The 13,751-nt window shown below is 46.1% G+C and overlaps 1 protein-coding gene across 1 annotated transcript in view; it reads left to right on the top strand.

Moving 5' to 3' along the window:
• Positions 1 to 13,751, top strand: part of NAV2 (neuron navigator 2) — a gene marked incomplete at its 5' end in the record, with an annotated part of 137,067 nt that overhangs the window by 90,178 nt on the left and 33,138 nt on the right. Inside the window, 5 exons of the mRNA XM_014460859.2 lie at positions 1,881 to 2,041; positions 3,599 to 3,787; positions 8,985 to 9,037; positions 12,136 to 12,159; positions 12,274 to 12,348. Of these exons, the coding sequence (XP_014316345.2) occupies positions 1,881 to 2,041; positions 3,599 to 3,787; positions 8,985 to 9,037; positions 12,136 to 12,159; positions 12,274 to 12,348 (502 nt within the window). The remainder of the gene's footprint in view (positions 1 to 1,880; positions 2,042 to 3,598; positions 3,788 to 8,984; positions 9,038 to 12,135; positions 12,160 to 12,273; positions 12,349 to 13,751) is intronic.

The raw sequence follows: 13,751 nt of genomic DNA, 5'->3' as shown, positions 1-13,751 counted from the left end.
TGGCTTGGGCTCAGTTGGATGCTAGTCCTGATAAAACAAGATGCTATAAGTCACCATGGCTTCCACCATCTACTTCACTCTGCCAATCGGAGGAACTTCAGTTCTGACGCCTGCCGCGTGGTCTAAACATCTCGTGGTTGCAGCTGTCATTTCTCCTGCTCTCTAAATGCCTCCTTCTTTGTAGCATCAGCTTCACCCTGCACTGAGCATTACGTGCTTTTGCAAAAAATGGAACGTGAGATGAAATGTTTCAACACTGTCATGTCTGTCTGTAGTTGATAACCTGTAGCTCGTAAGGCTGAGAGCATTTTGAACAGTAATGTGAGGTAGGTATCAATGCTTCCTTTCTATAGGAGCTCCGAGTAAAGCCAATTCTAGGAATCTAAAAATCACAGTATTGGAAAATTCCCCCAGCAGACGTCCTGTGGGAGGGGGTTCACCAGTGTGGCCTGAGAAAGGGGAGCTGGCAAGGCCTTTTGTACCTAACAGTGTGCATCATGCTGGGCAGGGCTGATTGTTGGCAACCATGCTAGATGCTTCCATTTCGGCCACTTTTAACATGAGTTGGATTTGATGCCCCACTGTTGCCCCCAGAGGACGCTAACCTCTCTAAATATTGACATTTCAAAATGCTGGATATATTTCTTTCTGGAGCAGACCTATCCTATGAAAATTATGTAGCTCTGGCTTTCTAAAATTTGTGTTTTTTTTTAAAAAATTAGAATAGGGATATGTGGCAGGCTGTCTACAAGCAACTGATGGGACCTAGAAAGTTACATGTCCATCAACTAGAGTGAAAACATGAAGGAAGACACATTTTATATTCCCTCTCACTCTGACTTTCCCTTTCTAGCTCCCTCCCTCCATTCACACACATCCAACCCCAGCACACCTACAACTCCTCACAACTCCTCTCGTAAGCCAAAAGAATCCCGAGGTTGACTTAATCAGTAGCTACCTCATGGCAATCTGTTTGTAAATCTAAGGTTTCTGTGGCTACTTGAGTGATTTAGAAATTCTGTGATTTTATTTATTTTTTTTAAATATATTTTTATTGATTTTTTACAGAGAGGAAGGGAGAGGGATAGTTAGAAACATCGATGAGAGAGAAACATCGATCAGCTGCCTCCTGCACACCCCCTACTGGGGATGTGCCCGCAACCAAGGTACATGCCCTTGACCGGAATCGAACCTGGGACCCTTCAGTCCGCAGGCCGATGCTCTATCCACTGAGCCAAACTGGTTAGGGCGAAATTCTGTGATTTTAGATCATGTCTGTGAAGGCACTCAGCCCATTGGAGACATTTGATAAACTATTACCAAAAATGTCAATGAGGAGGGGGACTGTGGGACTTCTGCAGCCCCTCCCCTGTGTGAAACCCAACGACTTGGGTTCCTTTTGTGAAGACGTGTTGATGCTAGATTGCAGTGGCATCACTGTCCTCACACTTTTTCGTGTCTGGTTTCTGACATGCCGTGATTCATGGCCACCTGTGTGTGCTCTAGAAGGCTGATGCCCTGAGCTCTCTAACTAAAATCCTCCAAGCTCGAACCGCAGCTTGTTTGGTTGCTTCGGTGCCGTCAGGGTGGGGGCTTGGACATGACACTGTCGTGAATCAACATGTTACAGATACGCCCCGTGACGGCTCTTCTGAGCGTTCACCGGTCTTGCTCCCTTTATGTGTTCTCTCCAAACTGACAGGAATTGCAATTTTCCCTAAAGGCGGCCAAGTAGCAAAAAACTTGGTAGGTTTCGGGATATATAGTGATCGGACTTTTTTAAACATCAACTTTGGATGTGTGTTCCTCGTCAGCTCCCCGGAGTTCATTATCTCTAAGCGTCGTTCATAGTTAATCCAGCCTGATTTCCGTCTGTCCAGGTACACCCCCACCTCCCAGCTCCGCACACAAGAAGACGCAAAAGAATGGTTACGGTCCCACTCTGCAGGAGGCCTGCAGGACACGGCTGCCAATTCCCCTTTCTCCTCCGGCTCCAGCGTCACTTCTCCCTCCGGAACGAGGTTCAACTTCTCTCAGCTTGGTGAGTAGCCGCTTGTCGTTAGCTGTGTTGATCGGCTCCCTGGGGCAGAGGTCAGCTTGTGCTTGGAAGAGAGCTGTTGGTCATAGACGTGTGGTCTCCTCCCGCTCGGGAGCTGGCCAGCCCTCTGCAATGCAGTTTGATTACAGGAGATTGGCAGCAAAGGAACTAGAGGAAATGGAAAAGTTTCTGATACTCTAATCAGTAATAGTCTTTCTGTGGTTGATAGAGTTGGAGCTAACCATCCCATTTTTTGAGAAAAATGTACCCTATTTCTAAGACCTAAAGAAGCAAGTTGTAGCCCTAGCCAGTTTGGCTCAGTGGATAGAGCATCGGCCTGCGGACTGACGGGTCCCATGTTTGATTCTGGTCAAGGGCACATGCCCGGGTTGTGGGCTCGATCCCCAGTGTGGCGCGTGCAGGAGGCAGCCGATCAATGATTCTCTCTCATCATTGATGTTTCTATTTCCCTTCCTTCCTCTCTGAAATCAATAAAAATATATATTTAAAAAAAAACACACAAAAGAACATGTCCCATGTTTGGTCATCCTCATGCTTTCTTAAGCTAGAGATAAAAACCATGTTTTGATTGAACAAGTATTCTTGGAAGTGCCCACTCCTGACATGATGCTTGGACAGGCACAGTGGGGAAAGGAAAAGAATGTGTGACACGGTCCCTGCTGACTAGTCAGGGGATTCTGTTTGTAGGAAACCATGTAGAAACGGAATATGATCAGGTAGCAAGTATCAGTCACAGTTAGGAACAGGGAAGGTCAGTCCTGGCGGGAATTACAGGGAAGGTCGCATGAAGGTGGCAGGATGGGAGCTGAGCCTTGGAAGGCTGATGGGAGGGAGGAGGGACCTTCCTTTGAGAGGCCGCCCTGCCTTTCCTGAGTACTATTGTGAGCAATAAACTCAGTCTTTAAGGACAGGTGTGGCTTGGAATCGAGTCTGATTTAATGCAGCATTCTCAGTTAACTAAAGGGATACTTCTGAAATATTGGATGTTACTAAAATGACTGGATTTTAATAAGAAAGCTGGCTTCGGCTAAGGTAAATGTGCCGCCTCTGCACCGAAGCTCTTGAGGCTCCCTTAGTCAGTGTCCCCCATCCGAGGCGACGAGACCCGTGTTCATATTGTTCTTTCTCAGCCGTAACTCTTTGAGGCAGGAGTTTCTTGTCATGCACAAACGCTTCCCATCTGATCAAAAGCCCGCTGGGGCTATTTCGGGCTTTGGGCTTTGGAGAGAATTGTTCCAGATGAGCCCAGGGAGTAATTAGCTCATGCCTGGAAGGTGACACGAGCCTGTCTGAACGTGCCAAGTTGGAAAGCTGAGGCCCAGAGCCCTGCTTTGGAACTGACCCACCTCCCCTCCCTTATTTTTAGCTCTCGGTGTGTAACTCAAATGCTGATGTGACCACCTTTTAGAAAATAGACAAGAGAGAGAAGTTGGCGGGGACGGATATGGCTGATAACTAGCAGTCTCCTCTTCATCCCCGTCCAGGATTTGAACAGAGACATGAATTCCCAACCTTTTGATTCCATTCCTTTTGTTCCAGCGAGTCCCACCACTGTCACCCAGATGAGCTTGTCCAACCCGACCATGCTGAGGACCCACAGCCTCTCCAATGCTGATGGGCAGTATGACCCATACACCGACAGCCGCTTCCGGAATAGCTCCATGTCCCTGGATGAGAAGAGCAGAACCATGAGCCGCTCGGGCTCCTTCCGGGATGGGTTTGAAGAAGGTAAGCAAGGAGACTGGCCGTCTGTCTCCCAGGTTAGGGGGTGTATAGTTAATTCTCCTCTATGGAAGGCAGCTATGCTCACCACTATACCACCAATGCCGACGTAATTCTCCTCTATGTCAAGTTCATTTCGTTGGCCTGAGAGTCCACCTGTGAGTGCTTCCAACTCTCCCACTTACTTGGGGGGGGGGGGAGCTGGAGAACTGAATAGTAGGGTCTGACTCTTAATTGACCTCTCAGGACTCGAGGGAAGATGCTACTAAAAAATCACTGTGAACCTTAGAGCTGACTGAGTTTTGCTCTAGGTTTCTCGTTCTTGGACATGGGCCATAGCTTCTTGGCATGCACCCTCAATCTTGAGGTTCAGCCACTGGCTCCCCATCTTGGAGGAGCGCATTCCTGGAGAGTTTGTTTCCCAGTGCTGATGGCCCCTTATGACAGCGGTTCTCAACCTGTGGGTCGCGACCCCTTTGGCGGTCGAACGACCCTTATGACTTTGGGGGGCTCCGGGCAGCCATGCCTCTCTGCTGCTTCCAAGAATTCTCTGCTTTGTTATTCAGGCATCAGTGGTTCAAGTTCATTGCATTTAGTGATGCCTTTTTCGTTCTTTGCTTGCTAAGTGGGAATATTTTGGATTAGATTTTTATCTTAAAATCATTTAAGTCAGAATTTTAAGATTAAAATACTGTGGGCAACTTTGCCAGCGATTCCTATTTCTTTCCCTTTGTTCCTTCACTCAAGGTGTGAGTTAGGGAAACAGCAGTCAAAATGCTTTGGGGGGACATCACCCACTCCCCCCAATGCTTCCCCAGGGTGAACTGGTCGGACACTGGAGGCAGGACTCACTGACTAATGAATGGTTAAGAGTGTGTAGTAAGGCTACCAGGGTTTGAGTTCCAGTTTCACTATTTATTAGGTGTATGATCTTGGGCAATCACTTCACCTCTCTTTGCCTCTGTTTTTTCACTGATAACGTGGGAGTACTAATAGTACTCAGCCCACAGAATTATGAGATTAATGAGATGATATACACAAATGTTAACCCAATGATGTTATTGCACGTCACAGCCTGTAGACTCGGCTTCCGCACCAGTGTCCTGGCAGCTGGCAGTCCAGCCCCAGCTGAGGGCTGTGTCTCTGGTTGTGCCCTTTTTTGTCTTATCAGTGACAGAATAGAACTTGGGAGGAGAGCCATAGGCACTTCCCTCTGCTCCCAGTTCCATGAGAGTGGGGATGTGTACCCAGCATCCTCTTGGTAGGAAAGCTCAAACAAACCTGTGATTGTTTCAGAAATCCCTAAACAGGTCAAGAGGGAAATGCAAGATGTTGGCTTCTGCTTTGCCTGGGGTACTTTTTTACAAAAATTTTAAAGAGTTTAGTTACAGAGCAGTTGCCCCCTGTTAATCCCTTTAGCAACTTAATTCTCTCCCTCCTCATTTATGTATCCACCCTCATTTATGTATCGGTTGCATCCAGGGACATTCATTGAGCAGGTGCAAGTCTGTAAATCATACATGGGAACCTACTGGAACAGAGAATGGGGGGCTGAGAGGGTTTTGCTGGATTTTAAGAGCTAGAAATGAGTGCTGTAACCACTCAGAGCAGCAAGATATGTTGACCGTAAGGTGTAGAGTAGGCAGTTTGTCTTGAACTCCTGTTATAGTGGGTGTGCTGGCCACACATGGCCACGGAGCATCCCCAGCCCTCCTGATGACGACTTGCAGGTGGAGTGTGTCCTGTGCTGTATTCATCTTCTCTGCCGTGTGTGTACCTGAGTGAACGCGTGTGCAGCACCGAAACTTGTCCAAACAAGCACACTTCGCCTCATAAAGGTCCAGGACCATTACGGCATCCTCATCAGATCGCTTTTATTTATTCCATCTGGAGTCAGACAGCACAACTGTGGAACATCTGCATGGCAAAGTGGCATTGACAACGGGTGCTTGCCCACGAGCAGTGTCTAGACTTTTGTAAATCCCATGATTCATGGTGACGTGGAACTGAATGCAGAGGGGGAAATCAAAGTTGTGAGGAAGAGGTAGAAACTGCTGTTGATGTACTTTAAACACATAGCACTTTCGTCTTTGGGGAAATTTGGCATCAGATTGATTTTATCTCTTCCACAGTTGTTAAAAAACAACAACAAAATAAGACTTGTACAATTAGATGGAGTTTTTTTCTTTATATCTCTTTTTTAGAATTTAATTTGTTGGCATTTAAAATATTAGTTTCAGGTGTACCGCATAGTGGTTAGACATTTATATAACTTACAAAGTGTCCCCCCAATTACAATATTATTGACTATATTCCCCATGTTGTAGATCACATTCTGTTGCCAATTTGTACTAGTACATCTTAACCTCTTTGCCCCCCAACCTCCCTTTCCCCTGGCAACCATCAGTTTGTTCTCTATATCTATGTTTTTTCCTTTGTTTATTCATTTATTTTTATTTTTAGATTTCACCTGAGTGCAATTACGTTTTTAATTCCACTGGGGAGAGACTTTTTTCCCCTCTTTTGAGTTTTTAACAGTGTTGCAGAAACAGTTGGAAAAAATTCACATCTCACTTTAGAACCTCATTATAAGAGTGTCAGTAGGTATATCACACGCCAGAAAGCAGGAAAGAAATTTAGGAAGAATTAGCACCAAGTACTTGTGCAATGATTTTGTGGGATTTACTAACCATCATTCATTTGGAAGGAAGTGGGTATGATAACCCTGTGGATTAGATATAGGCATGGTCCACATACAGCCTTTCAAAGTTATTTCAGGTAAATTCATTTCCATCAGATGCATTGTGCACATATAAAGTCAACTTTAATAGCATACCTTTAGGGAGAGGCGGGAGGCATTTTGAAAATGGATGTCTTTGGAGTGGAAAAAAACAACAGGTCACTTAAGGGCAATGCAAGCAGATCCTGTCCCTGAATGCTGTGTGCCCTTGAGCAGTTGACAGTCTCTCTCAGTTTCAGATTGCACAATGGCAGAGATGACCTGAGATTCCTTGTAACTTTAAAATGTTGGCGGTACAAGTTGAGAGAGGAAATGCATGGCCTGCTTTTGCCTTTTCGGCTTTGTGACTTTCACAGGCCTTTTGTCCCAGAGTATCCAAGCCGCACAATGTGGGCTCCGACTTGTTGGCTCAGTTCACTTAGAGGAGGGCCAGCTGCAGTGGTCCAGGGCAGCCGCATTCAGTTTGTGGTTGACTCTGGAAGGCAAAAGTCTTTCTCTCGACCACAGCTTTGCTGTTGCTTCTGACCAAGTGAGAGGGGTTAATTACAGAGGAAAGTAAGTACCTCCGCCCGAACCCTGCCAGATGCGCTCTTCTCTGCCTGTAACCCCAGCTTCCATGGAGATATGGCTGCAGGCTGTCAGCGAGTCCATGAGGTAGAGAAATATAAGAGGAAAACTTCCATTTTCCAGCAGCCAGAGGCCATTCAGCAGCCCTGTGCAGGCTTCTGGAGCAGGTGTCTGGTGGGGCAGTGTGACTGAAAGGTGTGATTAAAGGGTTATGTTACCTGCATCTCTGCCCCCAGCGTGGCCTCCAGTATAATCTCCCGCTGCTGCTGCTGCTGCTGCTGCTGCTGCTGCTTGTGTCGTGGGGCTGAAGTAGGATACCCTCTGGAACAATTAGGTCCCTAGGTTGGGACATGAGAAACTTCTGTTAATGTGTGGAAGTATTAACGCTGAAAGCCATTATTGGCCGTTAACACCTTAACTGATTTTTTATGGGGTATGAGTCAGATGAGTCCTGGATGGAGGGAGAATGGAGGCAAAGATCTAGAACTCTAAGGAAGGTGGCTGTGAGTGGTGGTGCAGGGGCAACCTCAGTGTGAAGGCACCTGCTAAGAGAGAAGGGGGCAGGTAGGGCAAGCCCAGAGCATTGTGGGTTCAGAAGGAGAGGGCCCATCCAGGTGGCAGTCAGAGCAATAAGGAAAGTCTTCAAGGAGAAGGGGTTTGCGCTGATCCTGAAGGTTTGGACAGATAGAAATGAGGTACATCCTGAACAAAGGGAAGGTATGGGCAGAGCCTCTGAGGAGGCCAAGCACTCTCCCGGGCATGCTGAGAGCCACGTGCAGGACTCAGTGTCCGAACCACTTGGAGGAGGCACCTGAGTGCACACTGAGCTGTTCCTCAGGTATCTTGTGGGCAGGTAGCTTCTGCACCTGCTGATTCAAGTTGAGTTCAATCCTTGGGTGGTACGTGAAAGTCGCTGAGCACACGTGGAAAGTTACTCCCGAGCCTCCCACTCTCAGACCGAAGGCGATGGCGCTGTGTGGCAGAGGCATTCCACCGTGGCCAGGAAAGCTTCGCCCAATGAAAAGGTCCGAGATGTCGCCACATGCCTAGTTCTCTCTTTCAAACAAGTTGTGGAGAGAGTACCAAGAAAATGTCATTAAAGAATCTGGTTTCCCACCAGAGAAGTCAGCCAGAATGCCTTGTCCTAGACAAGACCAGGCTTTAAAATGTCATGAAAGCGGCTACTAGGATGTCTCCCCTTGGCTGAGGGCAGGCAGGGTGCTAAGAGGGTATGAGGATGGTCCTACGTCAAAAAGTGCCAGTCAGAAACGGAAAAGACGACACCACTTGCTTGTCCCTGGGTAGACAGACATGATAGAAACCGAGCACAGAATCTATATTTCACTTGGTTGTGTTTTCTAGACATATGTTTGTAAGCAAGTATTCTTCTAGAATGGTTTCACTATGGCCATAATCAGCTCCTCTTCTGCAAATACAAGTGGCAGGTGCTAGCAGGGTATAAACTACACAAGCACCACAATCTCAACCCTAAATGAATACATGAGAAAAAGAAAGGAATCATAACAGGTTGCCCCTGGCTAATAGAATTATGAACCATGCTGGTTACTCTAGTGGATTTATTTTTTAGCACTTCTCTGTCCTTGAAAATTTTCATTAAGTAATCATGTATTATTTTGATAGTCAGGGGGCAAAAGTATTTAGAAGGTTGTAGAAAAAATGTGGTAACAGAAAGTTGACTGAGTTTCCTAACAAACTATTCTTTATTTGACACTGACCTATAGCCAAACCAGGAAAGGTCGGGTCAAGGTGAGATCAAGTTGCTCTGAGCCTGGTGGTGCCCTATGATGCTCAGTTTCTCCTTCCCTCCTTCCTTTTTTGGTTTCATAGCAGCCAGCTATGTAATTCACCTTTTCTTTCCTTTTTTTTTTAAAATAGTTCATGGATCCTCACTCTCTTTGGTTTCCAGCACATCGTCCATTTATTCAACAGTGAGTATAAATCCATGCTGTGTAGCTATGATCATATGAGCTGGGGTTCCTTTATCAAATATGTCAAGGATAAAATATCAGCATTTTTCCTGGAGAGAGTATTTCCATTATAAGGGAACCAATTAATTAGGGAACAAGATTGGAAACTCACAAACAGCTATTGACTATAACGTACCAATCAATAAATCAGGAATCAGCTGCTTTGTTAGTGGCACTGTGCTGTGCGTGGTGACGAGTTAGAACGTGTGAGAAGCCTTGGCCACCTGCTGGTAGAATTTGAAAAGGCCTTGAACAGGGTATTAATCTACCTGCCTCAGTTTCTTTATCTGTAAAATAGAAAGAACTGTCCCTACTTTCTAGAGTTGTAATGAGGATTAACTGTTCTGAAGATTATATTTTGCTACAATATAAATTCCTTGAGGACAAGAAATTTTTCTGTTTTTATTCCTGGTGCCCAATAGGTGTTCAAAAAATAGGCTTCCATAAAATAAGAAAATGCATGTAAAGCAATAAATACAATGCACACAGCACAGAGTAAGCACTCATACATGTTCACCATCAATGAGAGTGTTAGTGACCGAAGCCAAATGTAATCAAATATGGTGCTAGATTGGTTCTGTTCTGTGGTGCTTACTTTTTATAGCCATGCACATAAATATTTGGGAATTCCTATAGGGAAACAATATTTTCTTAATTGAGAATTGACAATTCTTTTTTTTTTTTAATATATTTTATTGATTTTTTACAGATAGGAAGGGAGAGAGATAGAGAGTTAGAAACATCGATGAGAGAGAAACATCGATCAGCTGCCTCCTGCATATCTCCTACTGGGGATGTGCCCACAACCCAGGTACATGCCCTTGACCGGAATCGAACCTGGGACCTTTCAGTCCGCAGGCCGACGCTCTATCCACTGAGCCAAACCGGTTTCGGCAGAATTGACAATTCTTTAGCCCTTAATTCTATGGAGGACAAATGTGCTGGCTTTTGTTTGTTTGTTTGTTTGCTTAATAATTCTATGTTTGGTAATGCTAGATTTCTGGACTACAGAGCAAGACAAACTATATATAGCCCCTTGTAAGTAAAAGGCCATCTCAGAATCAAATTAAAGAGACCACGGCCTGACTGTTCTTTCTTAGGCCTATGGCAAGCAAAGACTTCTGTGGTTGTTGACATGGTTTGATTCGAAGGAACTAGAGATACTCTCTTCTGCTCCTACCCACCTCACCCCTCCAACTCCAAAGTACCTCTTTCTTCAGCTGATTGTCTTGTCTGAAGTGTCACCACAGAGTCCTGGCTTTCAATTGAAAGGCTTTCTATATAGTAACGTTGGGAAGGGTTGTTTAAGCCATCATCTACTAGGAAAGCCTAGGGATGGCCTTCCAACTGCCAGGCAGTGCAAACACTAAGTCTTTGTTCTACTATGAAACTCTTGGGTCCAATCCCAGCTCTACCACTTACCAGCTGTGACCATGGGTAGATTATTTAACCTCTTTGTGCCTAATTTTCCTCATCTGCCAAACAGGAGGTGATAGTATTATTACCTACTCCAAGGGTTGCTATGAGGGTTAAATGAATATTGAATATAAAGTGCTTGGAACAGTTGCTGACATGTGGCACTAATGAGTAAAGCTAGTTATTAGTACCAGAATGTAAGTAACATGAGGTAGGGGACTTGGTCATGTTCACTCACAGCTGTTACCTAGGTTCTTAAACAGTGCCTGGTACATATAGGAAATCAAGAGGGAATACAAACTAACCTACTTTATGGAGTTACTGTGAGGATTAGACAGTTTGGTGCCTAAAAATTAGTTGCTGTTGTAGGAGCCAGCCGGGAGGGCGGGGGCTCTTGGGCAGGGTCAAGGGCGAGGGCAGTGGGGAGCAGGGAGTGAAGGGAGACCGACAGGAACCTGCCCCAGCTGATGGGTGTGGGGTCTTTGTGGTCTAATGAATCCTCCCCATTTGTATTCTGAATAGAGAAGTAGGCACCAGAGTCAGATGCTGGTTTTTTTTTTAAATAATGGGTTTATCACTAATAAATTTGGATTAGGACATACAGGGAGGACCCAAGGACAAAATAGGATCCTTAGTTGATTTTCACTCGCCTGCCTGGCTTCCAAGTCCCTGCTTCCCCCTGGAGACGTGTGAGTGGGGGTGGTGAGAAGGGCAGGAAGGGGTAAGGGAGCTTCTTTTGTGAGCCCCTTGGGAACCCAGGGGGAGGGAAAGAAAGGTTCCCCCTGCAGCGGGGTCCCCCGGCGGGAGGAGGGAGGTCGTTTTGTTCTCCCACTGGCACAGCCGTGTCACCTCAGACACGGGGCCCAGCATGGAAGGTTCTGCCAGTAAGAGGACCCACAGGCTTCACCTTTACTCCTCAGGGTCATAGGTAACTGGGGAACTCGAGGTGGGGCCGCAGGAACGTGAAGGTCACATTTATCCTTATAATCTGGGATGTCCTCAGGCTGGCTTACAGGGGCTCCTGGCCTCCCTTAACTCTAGGTGTCTTCCTGTCTGCAGTGTCCTGGGGAGATGAGAGGGAGGATGAACTGGGGCAGAGTTAAGTTACGTGCAGGCCTCCCTACTCCCAGGTGGGGTTTGCCAGGTAAAATACAGAGCACCCAGTTAAATTTGAAATTCAGGTGAACAACAAACAATTTTTTAGTATAAGTATGTACCAATATTACATGAGGCATACTTAAACTAAAAATAAAAATAATAATAGTAATAGAATTTAACTGGTTGTCCGATATTTTATTTGCTAAATCTGGCAAACCCTGCCCTGGCTCATCCCCTTCTCACCATACCCTGTCCTGAGCCCCCGACCCTGTCACTGTCTCCACATGGGGACAGGGGCTCCTCACAACAATGGGGGTGTTCTAATTCTTCCTAATTTCTTAAAATAATATGCCGTTTGTTTTTGGCCTTTTCAGATAGTCAAATTAATCGAACCAGTCTAGCCACAAAAATACCCCAGGAAAGAAACGAATAAATCTTCCAGACTGCTGGGCGCATCCAAATGCGGTCCCCGCAGGCTGGACTGCGCAGCTCTTTGTTCCTCCGATTAGATTTGATCCTCTAATCTCCCTGTGTTTTCTTTACAGCCAGAAGAAAAATGCCAGTCAGAGGTAAGGAACAGTTTGCTGGTTGGATTCCCACTTTCACTGCCATCAGTTATCTTACCCAGCTCAACCTGGAAATGGACTCCCAAAGCAAGTAACCCTGTCCCTTGTCACCTTTAGATTCGCAAACTGCGGCGGGAGCTGGATGCCTCCCAGGAAAAGGTTTCAGCTTTGACCACCCAGCTGACAGCAAATGTGAGTATAGACACAGGGCAGCAGCCATCGGGAGGGGAGGTGGCCCCTGCCCCCTTCTGAGCATTACCTCAAGGCCTCCTGCCCCGGAGCACCATGGAACCAGTGTGGTGTAATAAATAGGACGCAGGCTTTAGCATCATGGGTGTGAATGTCGGCGCTGACACTTGCAGGCTCTGTGCTTTGGGAAAATTCTTTACCCTCTGAGCTTGTATTTGCTGTTCTGAATGATGGGTGATGATAATACCTCTCAGGGTTGTCATGTGACCAGTACCTGGGATATATTAAAGTGGTCAGAAATGTTCATTTTTCTTCCCTTCCTCTTTCTGAAAATTCTCACCTAAGGAAAAAAAGGTGGAGGGATCTAAGGCTCCCAAGTAAATAGCTGACTGCTCTGTAATTATAATATACACAATTACGTGTTCAGGGGGCACTGCCAACCGGCATTCAATTCAGCAATTGTTTAAGTGCCAACTATGCCCCAGGCACTGTGGGTTCAACAGCAAAGCAAGCAAGTCACTGTCATCTCAGTGTTCTTTGTCTGGTACAGCAGAAAGACAAAACAATTTTGCTATGACATGATAAGTGTTATGATTGAGATAAAGAGAAAAGGTTGTGGGAATATGTGGGAGAAGCACCTAACGCATTCTCTGTGGGGTAGGAGGAGATCCAGGAAGGCTTCCTGGAGGAGGTGACATCTGATGGATACTGTATAGGGGAGTGTGCATGGGGAGGACAGCATACTAACCATTATGCTGAAAGAATAATTTGTGCAAAAGCCCAAGGTGAAAGATCTTGGTGCATTTGGAGATTATATAAGTTGTTTTGTGTAATTACAATCTATGGCTTGGATAGGGGGAAGAAGCAGGTAGAGGGGAGGAAAAGGAGGGAAGGAAGGAGGCATCAATGAAAGGCAATGGTCAGGGCACATCACAAAGGCTCTCAGCTGTTAGTGGAGCCTTCTCAGTGAGTTCTAAGCAGAGCTGTGAGGTGGTCAGGTTTGCTTCTAGAAAACTTCCCTGTATGGGGTTATAGAATTATGGGAGTTAGAGAAGACACAGAGATCTCCTACCCCATCAGACCAGTCTGTACAGGATTCCTGCTGCAGGGCTGAAGCTCAGAAGGTAGAGCCTGAGGTTTGGAAGGTACTGCGATGCCGCTGGGGCCAGGCTTCCTACCCAGGAATGCACAGCCCAGCCTGAGACCACAAATACATGTGTACGCGCCGGTCAGAAAGCAACCTGCATGACTCCATGGCCTGCCGTTAAGTAAAAAGTAGTTTCAGAAGGTTGTCTTCCTTGGACCAAGAAGCTGAGTCAGTACCCGGAATTAATATTTAGCCCAGGTAATTCCTGGCTCAAGCCTGAGGCTGCTCAAGGAAACTATTTCTCTTTAAAGTCTGCACG

The sequence above is a fragment of the Myotis lucifugus genome, unplaced genomic scaffold, assembly GCF_000147115.1.
Source record: "Myotis lucifugus unplaced genomic scaffold, Myoluc2.0 scaffold_143, whole genome shotgun sequence".
Taxonomy (NCBI): Eukaryota; Metazoa; Chordata; class Mammalia; order Chiroptera; family Vespertilionidae; genus Myotis; species Myotis lucifugus.
The sequence above is the reverse complement of the archived record's forward strand: the minus strand, read 5'-3'. Positions and strand labels throughout refer to the sequence as shown.